Source organism: Phoca vitulina, unplaced genomic scaffold, assembly GCF_004348235.1.
Source record: "Phoca vitulina isolate PV1807 unplaced genomic scaffold, GSC_HSeal_1.0 scaffold45, whole genome shotgun sequence".
Taxonomy (NCBI): Eukaryota; Metazoa; Chordata; class Mammalia; order Carnivora; family Phocidae; genus Phoca; species Phoca vitulina.
In genome coordinates this window covers 434,045-458,003 of record NW_022589748.1, presented here as the reverse complement: position 1 = coordinate 458,003, position 23,959 = coordinate 434,045, and the positions used below count along the sequence as shown (strand labels likewise).

Below are 23,959 nucleotides of genomic sequence, written 5' to 3'. Positions count from 1 at the left end.
AGATTAGTGGGTAGGGGAGTGTGTGTCTGGTCCCTGTGTTGGCCGGGCCTCTACCTACCCCGCTAGCAACCAGTGGGGATAGTGCTGGTGCCCTAGCAGTGAGAGGCGCCGGAGGAAGCTACCGTGGGCTGATTTGAGGTGAGCTTCCCACCTATGAAGTCGGTGGAAGGCAGGCAGCAGGACCCCCTCCGCAGACCACCTCAGAGAGCCTGACATGGATGCCCCAAGGATGCTTTTCTTGGGTTGAAGACCCAGGAGCCCTTGCTGCTGTCCTACGATGTGGCAAGAATTGAGTATGGATCATCCTGCCATCAGCCCCCCCCCCCCCCCCCCCCCCCCCCCCCCGCCCCAGTCTTGTCTTCCCAGCCCCTGGTGTCTCAGCGAGGTCTGCAGGGCCAGGACTCTCCAGGGTGGGGGGCGGGCAGGTGAGCGACCTCCCAGGCTGAGGCCTATCCCCATCGAAGTCTAACCTGGCCCCTGCCTCCCAGGGGTTGAAACTGCCTCTAACTTCTTAACCCTTAAAGAAGAAAAGGTCCAGCCAAGGCCCCAGTCAGAAACCTTTCTTTTTTTTTTTTACTTATCAACATCACCTGTGAGGACTGGGGACTTGAAAACAGGAAACAACCTGGGATGGGATTTTGTCACTTCACGTAGACACGTGTGCCCACACGTGCCCACGTGCTGACCACATCCGCAGCAAGGGGGCCTTGGCCAAGTATGTGTGGAGACACTTACGCAGGCCTAAGAATAAAGTAAGATGTGCAAAGATGATGCGCCCCCAGGACACAGACACCACAAGGGGGTCCCAGAGGTCTGAGAGGAGAGGAGGCCCAAGCGGACTTGGGGTCCCTCTCATCGAACTCCTAAATGCCCCTCCACGGCTCTGTGCCCCAGAGAGTCCGGGAAAGGGACGAGGTTGGGGCCGGCTTGGAAAGACCTCTCTCCCGCCTGAGCATAGAGTCCGTTCTCCATGGAGATGAAACTGTCGTGTGCGGAGGCGGGCAGGGGTGGCCAGTGGGCGGGCGGCTGCGGCGGGCGGGCTGTGTGGGCGGGCAGTGCCGCCCACCGGGACAGTGGCCGGGGCGGGAGGACCGTGTCCAGAGTTGCCGGGCCGTAGCAGCTGGTGTTGACGGTGGCGTAGGGGGCCTGCAGAGAGACCAGGGAGGCTTGACCAGCCCCCTGCAGGCATGAGGGGAAGGAGGCCCAAGTTAGGCTCTACCTCACAGGACCCGCCCCCCCCCAGCTGCAGCCTCCTCTGTTCCCCACTCCCAAACAATGCCCCAGTCCTCACCCTTGCTCGTGGCTGTGTCTGGGGACTGGCGAGGCAGGGCTGGACCTTCATGACAGACCTGGCAGAGTGAGGCGGGTTAGAAGCAAAGCAAGTGGCTAGCCCACCGGTGCTGGGGTTTAGACTGGGCCCCACAGGGGTTGGGTCTCACCAGTGCCTCTGCCGATGCAGGAGGTGGAGGAGGTAAACACAGCCAAAGAGGAGGACCCCCGACACCCCAAAGATTCCGGCCAGGTCAGCCCGCAGTATGGGAGCTGGAGTAGGGGCAGGGAGCCCTGTGTATAGACAAAGAGGCGTACCAGACGGGTGGCTGGTGCCCTCCCTCCCTCCCTGCCCCCCTCTCCTCAGCCCTACCTTGGTCTGTGCTGAGGAAGAGGTTCCCACAGGCCTCCTGGGAGCCCTCAGGAAAGGAAACAAACTTGCAGCAGAAGGTGGTGTTGGGACTGGGGCTTCTCCCTGCAGACCCTTCTCCCACGGTGAGGGAGATGCTGGTTTTGGTTTCCCAGTGGGCCTGGCAGGCAGGGGGCCACTGCTGGATGCCGAATTCTGGGTGCAAAACAGCCAGCCTACTCCCTCCGGCACCATCAGGCCCCCCAGAGCTCACGGTCACTAGGGAGACAGAGCCAGATCCCAGGAATCCACAGCGGACAGTGAAGGATGGGGACTTGGTGGCCTCCATCTGAACTTGCACCCACACTTCAGGAGTCCCTGTGGGATAGAGACATAGGAGCACCCCAGGGCTGGGTCTCCACCTGACCCCCATGTCTTCCGCTTCTCTCCGCCCCCAACTCACCAGCAGTGATGCAGAGTGTCAGCAGCGCCAAGAGCAGGACCGGGGCCCGGGGCCTGTCCATGGCTTCCCTCTGGCCCCAGCTCTGGGAGCTGTCGTGGTGGGGACAGCACCTGTGCTTCCGTTCTCATCGCAGGAAGTTTTCATGTGAGCAGGCCCGGGGAGCAGCTGCGCTCAGTGTTCTCCACACCCCTGCCCCACTTCCTTCTCTGTCTGCCTCGGCTTGGTGAACACAGGGCAATGGACCCCCTGCCTTGAGAGACGTAAAGCCACAGCAACAAGGTTTTCCCTGCACCGAGGCTGCGCTGCACGCGAGCGGGGCAGCGGGCTCAGGTTCCTTTCCCAGCCCTGTCTCCAAGTAACCGCCCGGGCAGGCCAGGCCCTGGGAAGTACGAGGGGGTTGAGACGGAGCACCAGGGGTCCCTGGTCTCTCCTTAGGAAGAAGCCTCTGGCCCCCGCCCCCCAGCTAAGGGGTGGGGAATGTACAGGAATTTGGGAAGAAGGAAGATCCTTAGCAGGAAAGCCAGCAGGGCGCTACCTGAGAGCCGACCGGCTTGACTCATCTATGATCTCTAGCTCAGACCTCCCTCCTGAACCACAGCTTCATCATGTCCGGCGGCCCACTTAGCGTTGCCTCTTGGATGCCTGTCACAAACGTCCCCCAAACTGAGCTCTGTCCCATCTGCAGCCTCCCCGCAACAGTGGAGGGCATAGGGGCTTCCAGCTGTTGGGCCACAGGCATAGTCCTCTTTGGCTCTTCTCCTTCATCTCCAGCCTGTCAGGAAACCCCAAGGGCTTCCCATCCTGACCACCTGAGCCCTTTGTCCCACTCCTTCGCCGCCTCCCTGACTCAAGCCGTCTCTTTCCACAAAGTATTGCTCCAAATTGCTTTCTGGCTTCTGTTCGTTTATAGAACACACAGAGCAACCAGAATGCTGCTGTGAGCAGAATGATTTGCATCTTGTCCTCTCCTGTGCCAAGTTTTGTGTGGGGTGAGAGGAGCTTGGTGAGCTCAGGGTTAGAGCCAAGGGCCCGTGCTGAGGACTTCTTTGTCCAAGGTGTGGTCAGAACAGAGCTGTGGCCCTGTCCCCGCCCGTTACAGTGCGTTTAATCCTATGTTAGCCAAAAACCAAATCCGTCTTTTGGACAGACTCTCATCCCATCCACGCCTGAAAACCTAGAAAAGCAGGGCCTCCAGGTCAATCACTTCACTGCTCCCAGCCCAGTGAGCGTCCTCTCAACCCAGTGACCTTCACTCAGATCCGATGGGCCAATCTCCAAACCTGACTCAGACCTGCTGTCACTTCTTCCACTACTGTTCCCCTGACAGGGTGGGAGCCCAGCTCAGTGTGGATGCAGAGTACAGGGGCATATGGAACCTCAGCCTCCCCATCCTGGAAGCCCTCCTCCCACCCACTGAAATCCTCCCCACGTTGCGAGGCCCAAATCCCACCACCTCCGGGAAGTTGTCCCTGAGTGAACATTTCCCTCTTGAACAACCACTGCATAGATGGCGGGCCCTGGGCGGTGGCTGCCTGGGGGCCAGTCCTCCGGGGCTGACTCTAAGCCCTGGAGGGAGGGCTGGCTTTCAGAGCCCAATCCCACAAGGGGAGAGCAATACTTGGTGGTCGATGGGACAAAAAGCAATGGCACAACTACTCACCATCTTCCATTTTGTCTTCTAAGCCACACTGTCCCCTCAGTTCTCATTGTAGACGATTTAAAACATAGAAAACATCAAAGTTCTTTCACTTTCCCCGTCATTCCCATTCCCCTCCCCATTTTTTCAGGAGGTTCAGACTGTCCATATTTTATCATTTCTGGATTTTGTGCATGGCTTACGAAGACCAAATTATAAAAATAACATTGTAAGTTTTGTTTTTATCCCAAACTCTATGAAGGGTTTCCTTTTAGCCCCTAAATAATTTAATTTGGGGATGGTATAAAATAGTGTAACCTTTCAGGTGGAGAGCCAATGTCCCCAAAGTGTCTTTACCTGTTTTGAAATGCCATCTTGATCATAAATTCTTACAAATGATATACTTCCGGATTCTCTTTCCTAATCTATCTGTTGATTCATTTGCTTATTTCTGTTTCAATACCACAAGGTCCTAAGTAGAATGCTTTTGTTTTGATCTGATGACCCTTGCCCTTTCTCAAAACTTTCTTGGCTATTCCTGCACAATCTCCAGAATTCTGAGCTCCAGAGACACAGAAGGTCATTAAACCTGCCAACAAAAGCCCTGCATCATCAGGCCTGCATTGCTGGGCCTCTTCCCTTTTTTGTACAGAGACACACAGCAGATGACCCAGGTCTGATAATGGCCACCTCCAGCTCTGCCCTTTCTCAGTGAAGTCCCTGCAGCCACGCCCAGCTCACGTCCTGCTGCAGTAATACATCCCCTAGCATCAGTCTCTAGAATCAGGCCCGTGGGGGTTGAATTGGCGCCGTAATTTCATAGCTGTGCAAGCTTAGACAAAGCAACCCAACCTCCCAAAGCAGCAATATCCCAGCAGGGACGACACTTTGCTTCACAGCCCGTGGTGCTGCATTCATGCCTGGCTCCAGCCCTCAGTGAATGTTGGTGACCAGATTTTTTTTTTTTTTAAGATTTTATTTTTAAATAATCTCCACACCCAACATGGTGCTCTTGCTCACAGCCCTGAGATCAGGAGTCACACGCTCCACGGACTGAGCCAGTCAGGTGCCCCTGGTGACCATCATTTTATGAGAGACCTTCCTCACCTGAGTTTGTAGAGTGAGACTCCTAACTGATCATTTTCACAAATATCTTAAATGTCATGAAATGGCCATTTATGTTCCCTATCAAAGTAACAATAAGAGGTAACATCGAGGTGTACACTATGCGCTAAGTTTACTCTGAGCAAGTCCCACAGATCCGTTCCATACTTACAGTGACCTTATGAGGACGTAACTTGCCCAGGGTCGCAAGGCTAGTACACAGTGAAGCCAGGATTTGACAAAAATTTTTGCCCCAGAACCCACACTATTACAACTATGCTGAGCTGTCTCTCCCACATTTAAAAATGTTAAATGACAAGGTTTTGATCAAAATCCAGCAATCCTCTGCCCCATCCGTGGATAACCTGTGCTCAGTTCCGAGGCTGGGCTTGCCCCCCATCCCGATGGGAGCTGCTTCTGTGCCGAGAGGAGCTGCTTTATCCTTCAGCGCCTGCTCCCCCACTCCATCCTTTGGCTGGCTCTCTACTGCATTAAAGTTGATGTATGTTCCTTCATCTTCCCGAGTGTCCCAGGGTTCCTCCGGCGGGTGGGCCACTCCTCTATGCTCTGCTCTCGTCTGACCCCCCCTTTCAGTGCCTACATCTCCAGCCAGCCCAACTCCACACGCAGGGCTCACAGGGAATCTGTGCTCAAGGAAGACTTGTTGTGTGGGTCCTTTCCAGGTCTTGTGTTCCACCCTACCCCAGGGAAGGAACTACAGAGCTCAGGGAAGACTTCAGAATGTCTATGTGTGAAAATAAACCTTCCCCCGTCCTGCCCCCTTATCCTCTCCTGCCATCCAAGAACACTCTTTTCATCCTGTAACATCCCCAGTCAGTGCTGCCTGGAATTCAAAACACAGGATGACTTACCTGTTAGCCGAAGACTTTTCTCCTCAGCCATCTGAAAAAAATCTCTTCACTTTATAATTTAGGAGACCCCACCACCAACTCACCTTCTGGTGCAGCTCCTGGCCACAACAAAGGTTAAAAAAGAAAAAGCCTTAATTGAAGATGATTTAAAATAATTTAAAAGCTATTCTTTGCGGGGGGCACCTGGGTGGCTCAGTCGTTAAGCGTCTGCCTTCGGCTCAGGTCATGATCCCAGGTTCTGGGATCGGGCTCCCCACTCAGCTGGGAGTCTGCTTCTCTCTGCACCCCGTCCCTAAGCTCCTGTGTGTGTGTGTGTGTGTGTGTGTGTGTGTGTGCATGCACTTGCTCTCTGAAATCTTAAAAAAAAAAAAGAAAGCTATTATTCGACAATAAGCTAACAGGCAATGCACAGCATGCCAGTCCCCTGAAAAGCACTGCTCGGTGTCACCTGTCACCCCAGGTAAGGTCGGCCTGTGCAGAGGCCTCCACCTCTCTTACCCAAGCAGGCCTCCACTCCGGGTCCAGCTTGGCTGGGGCCTGGCCACTCAGGGCTGTTGCCCTGAAGCCCACGGCCCCGCCTCTGTTAGCAAGACGTTTACTGGCACGACACCCCCTAGAGCTGTGGTTTTTGGGGGGGGGCTTGAACCTCAGGTGGTACACAAGGGATCAACTGCTGTCATGCAGGACAAACTGACCAACATTTCTCATTTTTAAAGATAAGAATACAATGAAGGTAACTTTTATTACCACTAAGTGACACTGGGGCTCTCACTGGGATCCCAGCGTTCACCTCCAATCAGATCAGCGTCCTCAAGTAAGACACAAACCCAAAGCTGCTGCTGGCCTGCGGTCTACATGCTCCAAGATGCAGTGGGTTTTGTGGTCCTAACCATGCATATGCCCTCTAAACACACGGTCACTGTACTGGAAATCATTTTCTGACCTGTTTAAGTCTTCCAAGTGAAAAAATTTAGGGGGTTTTGGCTCATCTATTAAAAAACAAAAACAAAAACAACAAAAACCAGTAAATGCAGCCAAAGAAGCACCTATTCCATTTGGATTTACAAGGTTTTGAGAGGTACTCCTCTGTTATGTAGACCATAAAAAATAATTACCAAAATAAACTGAATTTTCAACAAGAACCTCAGAAAACATTAGACTATGATTTAAAAAATGTTTCTCACTTTGCTATTTTTTTAGAGCAAAAAGGTATTTTGTACTATTAATAAAATATTTCAAAACATTTATTTCATTAACTCACCCATTACTTTTGGGTTGGTTTTTTGTTTTGTTTTTTGAGAGCAAGAGAGAGAGCAAGACAGCGAGCACACGTGGGGGGGGGGGTGGACGGAAGGGCAGAGGGAGAGGGAGAACCTCAAGCAGGCTCCACGCTCAGCATGGAGTCCAACTCAGGGCTCGATCTCACAACCCTGAGCTCATGACCTGAGCTGAAATCAAGAGTCGATGCTTAACTGACTGAGCCACCCAGGCACCCCACCCACTACATTTTTAATGTGTGTAATAAATAAGGGCGCCTGGGTGGCTCAGTCAGTTAAGCGTCTGCCTTCGGCTCAGGTCATGATCTCAAGGTCCTGGGATCGAGCCCCACATCGGGCTCCCTGCTCACTGGGGAACCTGTTTCTCCCTCTCCCTCTGCATCTCCCCTTGTTTGTGCTCACTCGTGTGCACGTTCTCTCACTCTGTCAAATAAATAAAATCTTTAAAAAAAACTGGTAAATGTTTATATAATTCTTTTAACTGACAGACATGCCCAAACTTTTGGAGTCTTAGGACTCTAAGGTTCTCTTTTAATTACTAGTGCTATATAACAAACCACCCCAAATTAAGTGTAAACATTTTATAGTGCTCATAGATTCTATGGGTCAGGAATCTGGAAAAGGCACAGAAAAGATGAGGCCTGGGGCGTTACAATCATCTGGTTCATATCTGAAGCACGTCTGGTGGTTGATACTGGACATAGGCTGGGACTTGAGCTAGGCTGCTAGCTGGACCCCCAAACATTGCCTTTCCATGTGGCTGCTTGGGGCTGTCTCACAGCCTGGTGACTGGGCTCCAAGGGTGAACAGGTCAAGAAACAGGACATTGGAAACTGCTAGTTTAATTCAGTGTTCAGAAACTGGCACACATCAGTCCACCATATTCTATTAAGCAATCACAGAGCCCATATTCCAGGGGAGAGGATGTAGACCCACCCCCTCAATAAAGAGTGTTAAACAATTTGGGGAGCATGATATAAAACTTGCAAATATTCTAAGGTTGAGGCTCAATTCACCACCCTGCACCATCTGGATGCATAAAGATCTCCATATTTACAGAGCTGCCGAGTTTTTCTTTTGATCTTGTGAAGTACCCTCAGCTTGGCTGGTATTTAAATAACTTGGGAATCTTTCTCCTCCTGGATCCTTAGTGACCTCCTATGTTCACCTTAGTCTTCCACTCCGCTCCCAGATCCCATAGGAAGGGCTTCTTTCCCTGGACCTGTTCCCCCTTAATACAGATTCAAGATCTCTGAGTAGGTCAGCTGCCTTTCCAAAGAGACTCCTAAATCCACCTTTAGCGTCTATCTGGGGGAGAGGGTGCTGGAGAGGAAGGGAGGAGAAGGAAGAAATGAGTTTGGCTGAGTGACCAGATCACGGGAAGTCAGGATTCCTTTTGCACAGACCACCAGCCGATTGGCTGTATCCAGCTTGGGAGACCATAGTGAGAACCTGAAGTTAAAGCAGATGCCCAGGACAGGGAGGAGGCTGAAGGGCTTAAACAGTCAAAGTAGAAAGTGACAAAGAGTGTCTTCACATATCTGCGTGCTTGTCAGGGGGCAAAGAGAGAGCAGAGGTGCTGTGCTCTTTCAAGCAGCAGAACGAGAACAAAAGAGTTTGAAGGAGGAAGGTTTCCAGAGGTGGCCTAAGTGAGAGAGGATGGCTGCACTGAGCGAAGAGACTGACAGATGAGAGAGATTTTGCAGAATGACATGACAGGACTTGGTGAGGAACTAGCTGGGGAAGGCAAGATTAAAGGAGAAGGCAGCATTGAAGTCTTGGATTTTGGGGTTGGACATTTGGAGTCCCTTTTCTAAGTTTCCTCCTAACTCAGACACTGAGATTCTATACAATTTCAAGTTATAACAGGTGTCTTGGGGATGAAGTCACCAACCTCCCCCTGGAAAGAACCCTTGGGTGAAGGCTGCCAAGGTGGATGGCCTGTTCTCAGTGTAGGTGAGAGAGGCCACGCTCCAGCCATCAGGGATTCTGCCTGTCCTCCTCGGTGCTCTCTAGAGAAACTACTGAAAGGTAGCCAGTGTCCTCCCAGTTCCTCTGCCTCACCATGTGTCCCAGTTACTGAGCAGCCTCGAGCCAATACATGAAAGCACTTGGGGGCATGTGAAAGGCCGGCTTCTGTCTGTACACTGGGCCATGGGGCGAGCGAGGCAGAGCCGCTTAAGACACCAGCAAAGAACCTGATGGGCATTAGTTTAACAATCTCAAGCCACAACCCAGGAACCAGCTGCTTGAAACATGTTTATTGAGCTAATCACTAGGGTACAAAAGAGGCTGGGAAAGCTGTTCCAAAAATACAGGAAACTGTTGGGCTCTTTCCATTCAGCACAGGGAGGCAGCACCTCTCCCATACTGAGGTAAAGCCCCCACCCACTCCAGACACAGCAGGAAAAAGGCACTCAACACCGGGACGGAGCCGGGGAGCATTAAGAAGGACAGGGGGCCTAAGGCTTTTCTAGCCCAACATCATCAGAGAAAGGTTAGGTTAGGAAGGCACAGCCCACCTCTCCTTCCCTTCAAAGACCAGGGTGGGGCCTGGAAGTAATGGTTCCTTCTGCTCTCTTCTCCTATTTGCCTTTTCCAAGTTGAGGTGGGGAGTGGAGGTGGGAGGGGCACAGAGTCCTGTCAGAAATCCTGTAAGGGGAAAGATGAAAACACAGAGACAAAACAGCCCAAAGGGCAAAGAGATGACAGTGAGCTCCCCCAGGTGACCATTCTAGTTCTCCTCCTACTCTCCCCCCCCACAGCTACTCCTAAGGTTCCAAAAACAGCGGAGAGGACCGGCCACGGGCTATGGCCTCTCTTTCCGCCTACTACATAGGACAGAGGTTACCTGCAACACCTCCCAAGGACACAACTCCTCTAAACTGCCTTCCACAATCTGTGTGGGGACACTCACCTCAAGGTTCAGCTCTGTAGAATCTAAGAGGTCCAGCCCATGCTCGCTGGGAGAAGAGTGCTAGAGAGAGCAGGCAGAAGTCAGTCCGTCACATGGCAAACAATAACCAAGGGCCCTTTCCAAGCTGGGTCCCTGCAGCAGCCAGGGAGGGGAGACTAGCAAAGGGATGGTGGGCGAAGGTTCAGACCTAGAGGTGCCTCCTCTCCTGGCTTGCCAACTGAGGCCCTTAAATTTGTTCAGTTTGGAACCAGAGAATGGCATTTTTCCTGAGGGAACTTCAGGAAAGACCTTTTTTTTTTTTTAAAATATTTTATTTGACAGAAACACAGCGAGAGAGGGAACACAAGTAGGGGAGAGGGAGAAGCAGGCTTCCCGCTGAGCAGGGAGCCTCATGTGGGGCTCGATCCCAGGACCCCGGGATCATGACCTGGGCCGAAGGCAGACGCTTAACGACTGAGCCACCCGGGCGCCCCAGGAAAGACCATTTTAATAGAGGCCTTGCTCTCTAGTCTGTTTGAAGACGTCCTTGTTTTTATCCTTCTGAGTACAAGACCCTCCATTCCCCTGCACTATTCTGCCCTTTCTTTCCCCCACAAAGAGCAGAGAAGGGAGGAGAGTAACAGCAGCAGACACATAACCCTTCTCAGTTTACAAGCTCCATTTGAAAGATGAAGAGGTTGAGGAGTTAAGAGAAGCTAACTTGACGAAGTGGTAGAGCTGAGGACTCAGATCATCTCACAACTTCCATGTGCTCCTACTGGCCTGGAGCTATTTGCTCCTGAGGAAGCAGGTGGGCCAGGGTGGGAAACGGAGTGAGTGGAGGAACTGGGGGGAGGGGGAGGAACGGTGGGACCAGGGGACCGTCCATCGTCTCTAGCTCTGGGACTCCTGTCAACTCTTAGGCTCAGAGGCAAAATACTTATATGGGGATTGAGGGAGGGAAGGTTATCGGAGTCCTTTTTGGTATTTTTGTTTTCCCTCCCTTCTTTAATAAAAGTCCAAGCAAAGTACAAAGCAACTTACAAATCTCCCTCCTTTACTCTGTGATTCTTTAAAAAAAATCCTCAGCAGCTTTCAGAGAAAGGGCATCGTCAGGACAACAGAGGAGAATCATTCTAGCTTCTCTATCATAGTTGCCTCTAGTTCTAAAGGGAGAAGGGAATGCCGGGTCTACTCACCTTGTCTGTATCTTGCCATTCTTCACTTAACTCATTGTGACTTTCCAACTCTTCTTCATCCTCTTCCATAAGGCTGAGGCTGAGGGCAGGAGCAAAGGGCAGAGGCTCTTACACTGCTGCTTATGGACGAGCCCTGAGAGTCCCTGGGAGGCACCCGGGGGAGCGGGGATGGGCATGCGGGGAGCGGGCTCCAGGTTCCCGCTGCTGCTTCCATCAGAGCAGCTCTCCTCCTGTCAGTTCTACAGGCCGGGGGCACACACTATCCTGGAAGGAAGTGGTCTGTGACTTAAACATGTCCAAAAAGTATGGGCACAGAAGCAGTGGGTCACGGGAGAACCCCTCACAGTGGCCGCCAAATGTGAAGTGAGGACGGAAGACAATGAGAAGCTCACCGGGTCAGCCGGGTGCCCAAACCAGGACCTGAAGGGTTGAGCAGAGTCCGGAAATGCCGTGGACTCGAGAACCTTGACCTCTGGTTACCTGAAAGGGGCTGGCTGTTGGGAATGAAGTAGGATCAGGGATGGGGGTAAAAGTAAAGGGTAAAAAGGGGATGGTGGGCAATGTTACGCGAGAAAAACGTGTAGGGAGAAAGAAAATCCCAAGCTAAGAAAATGGGAAAGGTGCAGGGACGAACCGGAGAAGGATGGAGTGCCACAGGAGGAACAAGAGAACAGAAATGGCAGGACGGAGGCAGCCAGACACCAAGACCAGATGCCCAGATGCTGCTGCCCTCGGCCCTCACCCTTGGGTAAGCTCCGGTTCTGAGCTGCCTTCTTCCTCCACTTCTTCCAACCCCCTCAGGGGCTGCGCCCTCTTCACCGCTGTGGAGGTGAGGGTGGGTGAGGGGGGAATGCTGTTCAGCTGCAGGCTTTCTTCCTGGGATGAAGAGGCATCCCGTCTCTGCCGCCTGGAGGGGCCTGAGGAGAAACAGGCACGCATAGTCACTGGAGACCAGGGACTGCCACAGATCTTTCCTACGGTTTCAAGACCTGCCCAGGGTTTGGTTCGCAAAAGTTAAGAAGAGAATGGAAAACCTATATGGCCTCGTTATGTTAGGATAAAAACGAGTATAATCCTACTTACTAAAAAGTAAGGCTTACAGAATGGTATCTAGGGCTTGTTGAAGGAAAGTGGAAAAAAAAAGGCGTAAAATGGCTTTAGAGTTTAGGGACCAGAAGCCACAAGGGTGGAAGCATGAGGGCCAGCGAGAACAGAAAAATGGGAGACTGGATTTTCTAAAAGCCAGGAAAAATGAGGCAACCGCAGCACCAGCAAGCTGATCTGAAGGAGGAGTGGAACACCGGGGCTCACGGCCTTAGCCTCTCCTGCAGAGACCCGAGAAGGCAGAAGAGAAGAAAGAATCCAAGGTTATCTCAGAAAACCCAGGTCATAGTATTTTCAAACCAATATGAATATTTGTCAACTGTAAATGTTCACACCCCCGTTACCCTCTGTCCCACAGCCATGTCTGGGTGCTGAAACCAGTCACTGGAAAGTGAGCGGCTACTGGTCTAAGCGGAGGACTAGAGAAAACAAGGAAGAGCTACACGTAGGACTTTGGGGCGCCTGGAGGCTCAGTCGGTTAAGCGTCCGACTCTTGACTTCAGCTCAGGTCATGATCTTGGGGTCGTGAGGTGGAGCCCTGCGTCCGGTTCCGTGCTCAGTGGGGAGTCTGCTTGGGATTCTCTCTCCCTCTCTCCCCCTCTGCCCCTCTACCCGCGAGTGCACATGCACTCGCTCTCTCTCTCAAATAAATCCTTAAAAAAAAAAAGCCAAATTGAAAAAAAACAAAAAACCCCACATGTGTGACTTTGTATCCCCAGGGAGGACCAGGTGGGCCTTCCTCCTCTCCCCAGCCTATTCAAGGTGCGATGCCCAAGGGCTCAGCCCTTCAGTCTGTCCTGTCCTCCATCTTCACTGGCTTCCTTAGCCACACAGGTTCACATTTTTAAATACCAACTCCTAAATTTATCTCAAGTGTTTGCCTCTCCCCTGAACTCCAGACTCCTGTCCCCCCGCTGTCTGTCCAGCATTTTCACCTGCAACAACATGGCTAATACTCAAGTCCTATTCCTCTCACTCCCCACTTTACCCATCTAAGTTGGTAGCCATGCCACCAATAACCGTTGTTAGGTCAAAATCCTTTTTTCAGGCCAAATCCACCCTCAGCTCCTGTCTTAGATCCCACATTCAGTTTGTCAGGAAATCCTATCAGTGATACCTTAGAAATATATCCAGGATCTGGCCACTTCTCCCCACCTCCACCACTCCCCCCAGTCTATCCACTCCACGGCTTCCTTGCTGGTCCCTCTGCTTCTGCCCTTGCCCCTCTACAGTCAATTCTCAACACAGCAGCCAGAAGGATCCTTTAATAACAGAAGACAGATCTCCTCTGCTCTAATACTCTGTTTTCCCATTTCACTTTTTTTTTTTTAAGATTTTATTTATTTGACAGAGACACACACAGCAAGAGAGGGAACACAAGCAGGGGGAGTGGGAGAGGGAGAGAGAGCAGCAGACTTCCCGCTGAGCAGGGAGCCTGATGCGGGGCTCGATCCCAGGACACCCAGGCGTCCCTCCCATTTGACTGCTGAGTAAAAGCCAGAGTCTTTACTTGGCTTCATATGGTCTGGGCTCCTCCAATCTCTCTGGCCTTATATCCAACATACCCTCCATTTGCCATCTGGCCTGCCTGTTCTCAGAACGTGCCAGGCACATGCCCTGGGCAGCGGCGCCCCTTCCGTACGCTCTTCTCTACACACCAGGCGACCCCTCCCTTCCTTGAGGTCTGTGCCCAACACTCGGAGGCTCTGCCGGCTTCCCCCATCCCTCGCGAGGAGACTGCAGCTCCCGCCTCCCCAGTGTCTGCCAGCCCTCTTCCTGCCTTCCCACCACAGCACACAGCACAACCTGCCACTCTCTAAAGAAGAGAGATTTGTCTTTTTTCGTGCACTGCCCTATTCCCAGCACACAGCGCTCAATAAATATCTGTTGAATGAACAATGGAACCAGTCTCTTCAGTTTTCTCCTACCTTTACAAACCCTGTGTTTTAGGCAAACTGACCAATACATGTACATGCTTGGCTGACACATACCTTCCCATGTCCTGCTCATGCTACTCCTTCTTCATCTGTTCAGCTTACATAAGATCTTATCCATTTTTCAAGCTCCACTTAAATTCCATCTTCTTGGTGAAGCCTTCATAGGCTTTAGATCAACTAAACTCAAAGTGATACCTTCCTTCCCTGAATTCTAAAACACACATCTGTCAATTCTTAAAACCCTCAGGAAGTTATTTACTGGTGACTGTTCATAATTTAAATTTTCTATAAATGCATTTTCTCTATTAGACAGTAAGCTGCTTGAGGATCCTTCCCAGCCTCTAAAACACCTAACACAGTATCATGCACAGAATAGGTCCTTAACAAATATTAGTTAACTGATTAAAGGAGTTTCCTAGTGATATAAAAATACTTTTAAGTGGTACACAAAAGACATTAAAAAAAATGTTACACTCTACCTCACACCATATACAAAGATTTACTCAAAATGGATAACAGACCGAAGTCTAAGAGCTAAGACTAGAAAACTTTTGAAGAAAACACAGGTGTAAAAACTTCATGATCTTAGATTAGGCAATGATTTTTCAAGCTATGACACCAAAGCACCAACAACAAAAAAGAAACTAAATAACCTGGATTTCATCAAAATTAGGAACTTTTTCCTTCAAGGAAATGAAAAAAAAAACCCACAGAATGGGAGAAAATTTTTGTATATCCTGAACTGATACGGGACTTGTATCTGGAGTATATAAAGAACTCTTACAACTCAACAAAAAGACAAAGAACCCAATTTAAAAATGAGCAAAGGATCTGAATAGCCATTTCTCCAAAGAAGATACAAATGGTCAATAAGCACATGAAAAGATGCTCAACATTAGTTATTAGGGAAATGCAAATTTAGGCGAGGAGATACCACCTCATGACCACTAGGAGATGGGAAAAATAGGAAAGACAATAATGAGTGTTGTAAAGAATGTGGAGAAACTGCGGCCCTCATACATTGCTGCAGGAACTGTAAATGATGCAGGCACTTTAGAAAACAGTTTGGTAGTTTCTGCAAAAGATCTGGCAATTCCACTCATAGGTATACCTCAAGAAAATTAAAAACATGTACACACAAAAACCTGTACATGAATGTCCACAGCAGCATTATATATAAGTCAAAACATGGAAGCAGCCCATCGATAGGTGAATGGATAAAGAGTATACAGTGTACACATACAACAGAATAATACTCCACTTGTCTTAAAGAGATCTTGCCATTTGTGACAACGTGGATGGACCCAGAGAGTATCATGCTAAGTGAGGTATCAGACAGGCAAAGACAAATGATGATACAATTTTACTTATACGTGGAATCTAAAAAACAAAACAAATGAACAAAAAAAGCAGAAACAGACCCATAAATACAGAGAACTGGTGGTTGGCAGAGGGGTGGGGGGATGTGCAAAACGGAAGGGAGTGAGGTACAGGCTTTCCAGCTGTGAAATGAGGAAGTCACAGGGATGAAAGTCAGTGAGAATACAGTCATGACAGCGCTCTATGGTGATGGCTGATCACTACACTTACGGTGAGCTAGCACAATGTATAAAGTTGTCATACAGTTACAGAATCACTGTGTTGTACACCTGAAACTAATGGGAAGCTGTATGTCAACTATACTCCACAATTAAAAGAAAAAAATGAAAACCACCCAGATGTCAATCGACTGGCAAATGGGTAAGTAAACTGTGGCATAGCCGTACAATAGAATATTTGGCCATAAAAAGGTATGAGGTACTGGGGTGCCTGCCTTTGGCTCAGATCATGATCCTGGAGTCCTGGGATCAAGCCCCTCGTCGGGCTCCCTGCTCAGTGGGGAGTTTGCTTCTCCCTCTCCCTCTGCCCCCCCCAGCTTGTGTTCTCTCTCTCAAATAAATAAAATCTTTAAAAAAAAAAAAAAAGGTATGAAGTACTAATATATGCTAAAACATGGATGAACCTTGAAAATATTCTGCTAGGTGAATGAAGGCAGCCACACAGGGCCACCTACTGTATGATTTCACCGTATGAATGTCTAGAATAGGCAAATCCAGAAACAGGAAGTAGATGAGTGATTCTGACTACGGCTGAGAGATGGGGAGAATGAGTATTTTAAAATGTTCACTTGAAAACACAGAACTCATCAAACTTGTGATTTCTAGGATATTACCCACTTAAAGTGAAACTATATTTAAAAAGAAAATTAAAGAAAAAAAACCTTAGATTATAAGACACGTAGTGATCTGAAAGTGAAAAAAAAAAATCATGAAGGTTGTGTAAAAATCTTTAAAATCTGAAAAATAACAGAATACTAGATGCAAGGAGGGGCCCCCTAAATGTACAGATTTCTTCATTCAATCTTTGGTTTTATCATCAGTTTCTATTTGATTTTTCACAAAGGTTTGCTATTTTTACTCGGCAGATAAACCTTGAATAAAATGAATACCGCTTAATGACAACAGATGCTCAGTGAAATGTTTGACCAAAGACAAAAGTTTGAAGGAGGCAAAAGACCATACGCTGCTTATCTAAGAATTGGCTCTAAAGAAAGGAAGTAGTGCCGAGTACCCTGATACCCTCACACACAGTACTTTACCTTCAGTGCGCCTCTTCTTGGAGCGGGGGTAGCCCTGGGAGCTGGCCTCTGCTGTGTTCTCCACAGGGCTGAGGGAGTGGCGGTAGGTGGTGACTGGACCCCAAGGACAATCAGGTGACTGGAAGACACGCTGCAGACACTTTTCCAGGTAGGACAGTCTAAGGAAGGGGTGGGATGAAGAGGCTGAGTTGCTCGAGGGGCCCTCACCATTCCCTTCTTCCCTAATCCACGTCATTATCCACCCACCCACTAACTTACAGCAGCTGCTTGTCCTGATGGAAGAGTCGGGGGGAAAACTCGGAAAGGAGCTCCAGGAATGCCAGGTTTGGGGGCTGACCGGAGGAGCCAGCTGGAGGCGGCTCAGACAAGGAGAATTTGATGCCTTCCCTTGGTTGAGCAGAATTATTTTAGGAAGATAGTCCCTCCTCACTTCCCTCCCAGGGCTGAAGCATCCTGTCCAAGTGCACCCTCCCCGCCCTCAGTTTGTCTCTCAGAGAATACCCACTGGCCAAACTGATTGCTCCTCCTCAACATGCTTATCCCTCCATCCAAAACCAGACTTCAGTTCTCCCTGTACACAGCCTCTGGCTCAGCCCTCTTAGAAAGATCCAAGTACGCTGACCTCCAACCAATACTTCCTTACTGGTGTAGCATGACCACAAGGTCACGGTTCTGTAGCTGCTGGGGTCCAAAGCTCAAGGCAAACCTTCGGGCCAGGTCCCTCATCTCATTGAAGGCTGGAAGCTCATTCAGGCCCTGGGGCCCCTGTTCCTGCAGCAGTTCTGTGTACAACTGTGTCCAGGAAACATGGTACATTTGGGAAAGGGAGGAACAAAGTGGAAATAGAGAAGTACAGCATTCCCTTCTCGGCCAATTCTAAAGGGCTTGGGAAGCCATCTGCTACTTTTACTCTTTCCTGCCAGGACACTGTCCCTACCCCTGACCCCCTGCAGCACAGAGAGTCTTCACCCTTGCTCTAGAACAAAACAAATGTCTGTAGTAACTGAAGGGACTAAGAGACAACAGACTAGAAGAAAATTAGGAATTTCTATCATCTTACTGATGGTGCTCCTATGTCCTAATATAGTTGAATTTCTATGGAGTTAGGGTGGAAACTGCCCCTCAGCTAATACTTTCCACGCACCTACTAGTTACAAAGGAGACTGTCAAGTAGAGTCAAAATAAATTAGTTCCTGTTTGTAAGTTCTCACACCCTACGTGGCTGAGGGTGAGCAGACAGCTGGTGGGCTACAGGGAGGGCATATCATAGGCCTGAGGTGCTCCAGGCAGAAGGGAGTACCTGCTTGAGGCTCAGCAGCAGGATTCGGGAACAATGACTCCGGTCAATCTGCCTTGCTCTAGTTAGTGTTTCCTTGATAATGTCACCATAGTCACTGTAGAACTGAGGGACAGGAAATGGAGAAGATAATGTTTGACCACAAGACAAGACATTCCGTTCTGTTTCTTCCTTTACACTCATCATGTGTCCTTCCTAAAGTACCTTAGGTCAGGAAACATGAATCGAAGTATAAAACAACTGACTGGACCTCCTCTCTAGCCAACAGGTCCGGGCCCAAAGACATCAGAGTTTAGACAAAAAAATAAGGGAAGCAACTCTGCCCTGAGCCCATTTCTTGGGGAAGAAGAGTAATAAGCTTGCCACCGTCCGCTCTCTTCGCAGCACTGAAGCCTTCACTGTTTGCCTCTCCCCCACTAGAAGGGAGGCTCCGTGAAGCAGAAACTTTACTCTGTTGCTCACCGCTGTGTCCTTAGTGCCTGGAATGGTATCTGGCCCAGAGTAGGTGCTCAAAATAAACATGAATCAATACAATGGTGAGTCAAGGAAACTGAGGTACACATCTAGATATCTTGTAAGGATTGATACCTCTTCCATTCTTTTTCTTCTTATATTACACCCAGTTTAGGGAGACTGCATTCACAGAAAAAAAAAAAAAAAAAAAAAGATTCTGGAAAGAGTAAGATTTTCTTTCCAATGAATTTCCTCCTAACAGCTTTCTTCCCATGATTATTTACTACTGACTCTTCTCTGTCCCTTTATTCCAAACTCCTGTTGCCTTCTTCCTCGCACTTTTCCTTCAAGCCTGATAGCATCATCTCCCCCACCCTCCTTCCCAGAGTGCTCCAGTGTCTGAAGTTCCAGCTGTCCTCAGCCTGATGTCACTCCACTCCACCTTGTTGTAGTGTTTGAACACATCTGAGGCTGCATCCATCTCCAGGACCCCATAAAGCAAGAGTTTGCAGAACCCAGCCAGAAGGCGGCGCCGCTGGTGCAGCTGTTCTATCTGTAGATGATCCTCCTGGGAATGACCTGGCTCACATGAAATGCAGAATGGAAATATCAGAACCACCCATTTAGGACTCCTGCCCTCAAATGCCTGAGGCAGGCCCAAGCCCCAGACCCTTCCTGAGCCCCAGGTATTAAGTCCTTGTACCACTGCCCAGTTCTCCAGGCTGGATGAAGACGTGATCCATGAGGAAGCTGGCTAGTTCAGACTGGAGAGTAGCTTCAGGAAAAAAGACAAGGGGTCTAAGGAAATCACGACCCCCTACGATCATCTGAGGGCTGAAGATGAGAAGTAGATCACTTAATAAGACAAAAGCCTGTTGGGAAAAAGAGAATGCTTAAAAAGGACAGGATATTGATCAAGACAAATTACGCAGCTAATCTCCCCCTTAAAACAAGGCTTCCTCGGACCACAGGGAGAGGCGTGCCTCCTTGGTCCCACCCGAGTACATGCCAACCTGCTCCTGGATGTCCGAATCCACATCTGAGAGGCAACTCTGGCAGAGTTCGCAGAAGGCCACCATCCTGCCCTTCAAACTCAACAGGTGCTTCTGTGGAGACAGTGGCTTAATGAGGAGGAATGGAGACACAGGCCTTTCCATTCCCATTGTCCCTACTCAGACTCAGACTCACCTGGGAAGCATCTGATCCAGAAAGGTGGGTTAGTGTCCAGAGAATGGAAAAATAGACAAGAGTCAAGGCTGGCAGGATCACCTGTAACAACCAAACATTACAAAGATGGAGATCAGGAGAGTGAGGAGCAGATAGGGAGGGAGGGAGAAAGAAAGGGAAAGACAAATAGGCAACACACACCCAAAGCAGTGAAGAGAAACAAAAGCAGTGAAGAGAGAAAATGAGATTAGGGGACACCTGATTCCTTCTCTAGGGGGAAAAAAGCACTGAATCTGGACAATCTTCAGAGAATTCTGTCTTGGATAGACATGCCACCTCTTCCTTATTTATCTGTCATCTCCTAGAATCCCTCAATGTTATCCTTTACTCCCAGGAAAAGGGAGAGGGTGGCTGTTTTCAGGCACCGGAAAGTACAGTTCACCTTCTAGAGTGGAACGGAAGGCACAACATGCACACGACTTTCCTCCTGGGTCTACTCCACACCCCCGGGACTGGGACTGCCTGGCACTGTTGGCCACCTAGAACCCAGAACCCTGAAATGTTCCTCTCAGACTCATCTCGGACTCTTCTACTTGCCTGGTGAGGAACCTCTCCTGTGTCCACAGCCTTCCGGAGGAGCCGGTAGCATGGCTCATAGAGCTCCCAGCGACTCAGATCATGAGCACTTTGGGGAGGAGAGAGAAACGTTACTCAGGAATCAACGCCACAGACACCGACAGACACAGGAGAAGGAACAGAGGTGAGCTGCTCACTTGTAGAAGGCAGAGAGGCGCTTCAGAGTGGCTGCCAGACTATACACCTCATCCTCATCTAGGAAGGATGACTGAGGAAGGAAGAAGATCCACAGTGGAATTTTCCCGAGAATTCACAGATCCATGTTCCCCATCTTGTGGCCTTCTCTGACCCAAGTTTGGGGTGTCCCATCTTTCAGCTCCAGGTCCTACCTGCAGCAGCTCTTCAAGTTCCTGCTGGAAGCGGTCAGTCAGCAGATCCACAAGTTGGCTGCGGGCAAAGTCTACCCGGCCGAAGAATGTGAACTCAGGATTACAGAGCAGATAGAGGGCATGAGCACCCGCCTCAAGCACCGCGGGCTCTGCGTGCTTCACCACCACCTCGTGGAGTTGCTGTAAGAACAGCTCCAGATGCTGACAGAAAGAGGTGAGAGAAGATAGTGTTGCGGGGGAGCAAAGGGGGGGGGCAAGTCTTCTGGAGGGGAGGAGAGCTGTGGGAGATAAAAAATACGTAGTTGAAAGCATTAAACTTAAAGGATAAGATGCCTATGAAAGGGAAGACTTACTGATTTTTCTGGAACCCAGGTTCTTGAGAAGAACCAGATCTTGGTAGTAGAACCTCTGGCCCTAGCAAGGAAGCAGCACTGTGTAAGAACTGTATTTTCCTCTCTCCTCACCTTCTCCAAGCGCCTAGTGCAGTAGATGTTGAGGTCAAAGTAGCTGAGAAGCTGGAGCAGGGGAGCAACTTTCTCTGCATCAGCTGAGAACTGCAGGGATTGAGAGGGAGAACTACTTACTAGCTCATATATGCTAAGCCCTACTCCCAGTCCTCACTGGAGGCCATTTCCATTCACTGCTCATTCCCAGATACTGAATGGTGGGGCAGCTCTACCTTGGCCAGGAGCTGGGGGAGCAGAGGGATGAGGTGCTCCGTCAGCTTCACCTTGTCATCGGCTTGGATCTTCCGTTCTTTTGGGGTTAAGCCCTGGAATTAATCATTTGGGGGATGGAGGGAAAGATGTAGAAAAACAGTGGGTCCAGAGTGTGTGGATGTGTATCCCTCTTCCCTACGATCTTATCTGCCCTAGAAGGAAGAGAGAATTCATTTGGCAGCTCCTTCAGATCTCTTTTTTCTAGAAATGGGAATCTTTGAGGGGCAGAGAAGTGCACCCTAACCCAACACTTGAGGATAAACATGAACAATGCCTATCTGCATTTAATATTGCTAACCAACCCACCCACCCTTCATGCCATACCTTCCTCCCAGTAATCCGCCCCACAGGCGGGTGACCCTCTGAAGCTTGCCGAACGCTGGACACAAGGATTTCTATCAGCGTGCTTTCCTGCACATCTCCCAAGTCTGGGTTGGCAGGAGGATGAAAAACACAGAATCACAAATTAGCCACCCTCCATCTCCAGGTCACTCCAAATCCCATTGCCCATGACACCTCTGCCTTTATTAAGACTCCTGGTTTCCTATTAGGAGGTGAAAGGTCCCCTCCTCCGGCTATCACACAGCACGCACTCTGGTCCTTCTCCAGCAGCAGACTTGTGAAACTCTCCCAGTCTTTCAGCTGAGACGCTGCACAGTCCCACAGGCTGTCTACTAAGTAAGCAACGTGGTCATGGAGCTGTGGAAAAAGGTACATTTTTTTTTTAATTTTTAAAATTTTATTTTATTTAAATTCAACTAGTTAACATATAGTGTATCATTGAATTTCAGAGACAGAATTCAGTGATTCATCAGTTGCATATAACACCCAGTGCTCATTACATCATGTGCCCTCAATAGCCATCAGCCAGTTACCCCCTCCCCCCACGCCCCCTCCCCTCCAGCACCCTTCAGTTTGTTTCCTATAGTTAAAGAGTCTCTTATGGTTTGTCTCCCTCTCTGATTTCGTCTTATTTTTATTTTCCCTCCCTTCCCCTATGCTCCATTTTGTTTCTTAAATTCCACATTCGAGTGAAATCATATGATATGATTTCTTTCTCTGATTGACTTACTTCGTTTAGTTAGCATAACACCCTCTAGTTCCACCCACGTCCTTGCAAATGATAAGATTTCATTTGAAAAAGGTGCCTGTTAAGTTATTGAAGCCACGTTAGAAAATTCTGGTAAATACTGATAAACCATGTCTTTCCTTCCTGCAGTGCCAGCTCCCATCCTTTTCCACCAGCAGGTCTTATGCACAACAGCCAAATAACTCCTTCCCATACGTCACCTCACTCTCCACAAAGAAGGACAGCAGAAGGTGGAAAAAAGTCCTCTGGGCGTGTGGACTTCGGCGTCGCTGTCTCCCACCGACTGTTCTAGTCTCACACTCAGGGTAGAAGAGCCTGGTAGAACGAACATGGGGAAAGAGCCACGCACAGGAGCAAATGAGGAGTGGAATAATCACGATGGGGGAAAGAAAGAGTCCAAGGAGAGCTGTAAGGGAAAGAGGTGCAGAGCCAGGGAAAGCCTCAAGGAGTTGAGAGGGGGAAGGCAACACCAAGAGAGACTTTAACGGGTATGGTGGGTGGTCCCTGGGAAGAGCAGCAGCAGATGCAGGAGAGAAAACAGACAGTGTCATAGGAACTAATGAGAGGCCCCTACTCACTTCCAGTACAGAAACTCCCCTGCAGCAGACGCCAGGGCTCGATTAGAGGCATACACAACAGGGTAGACGCTCTCACAGTCTGCATCTGTCAGCACCCCTTCCATGTTCCTGCCAAGACAAAAGAGTAAAAAGCAGGTGGTTATGGATGTTGTCCTCTAGCACAACTAAGGCCAGAAATAAAGAGAGCCAAATGAGGATTTGGAAAAATCCAGAGGAACCAAAAATTAAAAAAAAAGGAATGAAGATTAACTGACAAAGAACTTTTAAATGACGAGTAGAAGACAGAGGAGTATAGAGAATTAGAGAAGATAGGAAATTTTCCTGGAGATCCTGCAACTCAGGAATGACCTCTGTCTTTCAACCTGTACATAAGGAAGTGTCAACTTATGATAGGTGGAGGGAAAGAACTCTAGAAGGGCCTGTCTGATGTTGGAAAGGTCAGACTCTGAGATGCACGCCTCCCCATTCCCCAGGACTCACTTCAGGATAAGTATTAGTAACTTGACGGCCTCCACTGCCACATCATACTCTCGGTCCATGACCATGGAAACCATCCGGTCCTGTAAGGAAAGAACACATCGCTCAATACTTCATTGTACCCATCCCCAAACATCACGCTCTCACAGAATTTGAGAGATTCCTAAAGAGAAGGCGTGGAGGCAGATGCTGGGATAGCTATAGACACATAAGAGCAATAGGAATGGAAAGATGAGGTGGGGAAATGGGAACCACAAGACAGAGCCAAGCACAGGAGTACTGTCCCGATTTCACCTTGAAGCGGCTGGTAAAGAGCTCCAGGCGGGCAGTCAAATCCCGGCTGCTGTACAGCCCTTTTAGAGCCTTCAGGCACTTCAGACGGACTTCTCGATGCTATCAAGGAAAATGGAAATATGACTGGCTATTCCTCTACTTAACCCCCACTGGGCCTTCATACCCCTCCGGCAGA

General features: G+C 49.5%; 2 protein-coding genes across 2 annotated transcripts in view; both read right to left on the bottom strand.

Annotated features, from left to right (window-relative positions):
• Positions 1-551: 551 nt before the first annotated feature.
• PVRIG (PVR related immunoglobulin domain containing) lies at positions 552-2,209 on the bottom strand. The gene is given in 6 exon segments (XM_032430670.1): positions 552-1,179; positions 1,292-1,349; positions 1,440-1,563; positions 1,643-1,996; positions 2,082-2,133; positions 2,135-2,209. Coding segments are annotated over 6 exon segments (990 nt in total). The 3' UTR covers positions 552-852.
• Positions 2,210-9,039: 6,830 nt separating this feature from the next.
• STAG3 (stromal antigen 3) overlaps positions 9,040-23,959 on the bottom strand; it is a 28,094-nt gene continuing 13,174 nt past the window's right edge. The window contains exons 10-33 of the mRNA XM_032430669.1: positions 23,785-23,883; positions 23,494-23,573; positions 23,014-23,121; positions 22,636-22,750; positions 21,939-22,044; positions 21,670-21,773; positions 21,306-21,398; positions 21,091-21,180; positions 20,627-20,827; positions 20,435-20,505; positions 20,259-20,346; positions 19,683-19,763; positions 19,508-19,600; positions 19,198-19,366; positions 18,937-19,073; positions 18,045-18,146; positions 17,388-17,536; positions 17,003-17,131; positions 16,745-16,902; positions 11,808-11,982; positions 11,458-11,559; positions 11,066-11,144; positions 9,888-9,947; positions 9,040-9,622 (exon numbers count right to left, since the gene is read on the bottom strand). Of these exons, the coding sequence (XP_032286560.1) occupies positions 9,614-9,622; positions 9,888-9,947; positions 11,066-11,144; positions 11,458-11,559; positions 11,808-11,982; positions 16,745-16,902; positions 17,003-17,131; positions 17,388-17,536; positions 18,045-18,146; positions 18,937-19,073; positions 19,198-19,366; positions 19,508-19,600; positions 19,683-19,763; positions 20,259-20,346; positions 20,435-20,505; positions 20,627-20,827; positions 21,091-21,180; positions 21,306-21,398; positions 21,670-21,773; positions 21,939-22,044; positions 22,636-22,750; positions 23,014-23,121; positions 23,494-23,573; positions 23,785-23,883 (2,598 nt within the window). The 3' untranslated portion in view covers positions 9,040-9,613. The remainder of the gene's footprint in view (positions 9,623-9,887; positions 9,948-11,065; positions 11,145-11,457; positions 11,560-11,807; positions 11,983-16,744; positions 16,903-17,002; positions 17,132-17,387; positions 17,537-18,044; positions 18,147-18,936; positions 19,074-19,197; positions 19,367-19,507; positions 19,601-19,682; positions 19,764-20,258; positions 20,347-20,434; positions 20,506-20,626; positions 20,828-21,090; positions 21,181-21,305; positions 21,399-21,669; positions 21,774-21,938; positions 22,045-22,635; positions 22,751-23,013; positions 23,122-23,493; positions 23,574-23,784; positions 23,884-23,959) is intronic.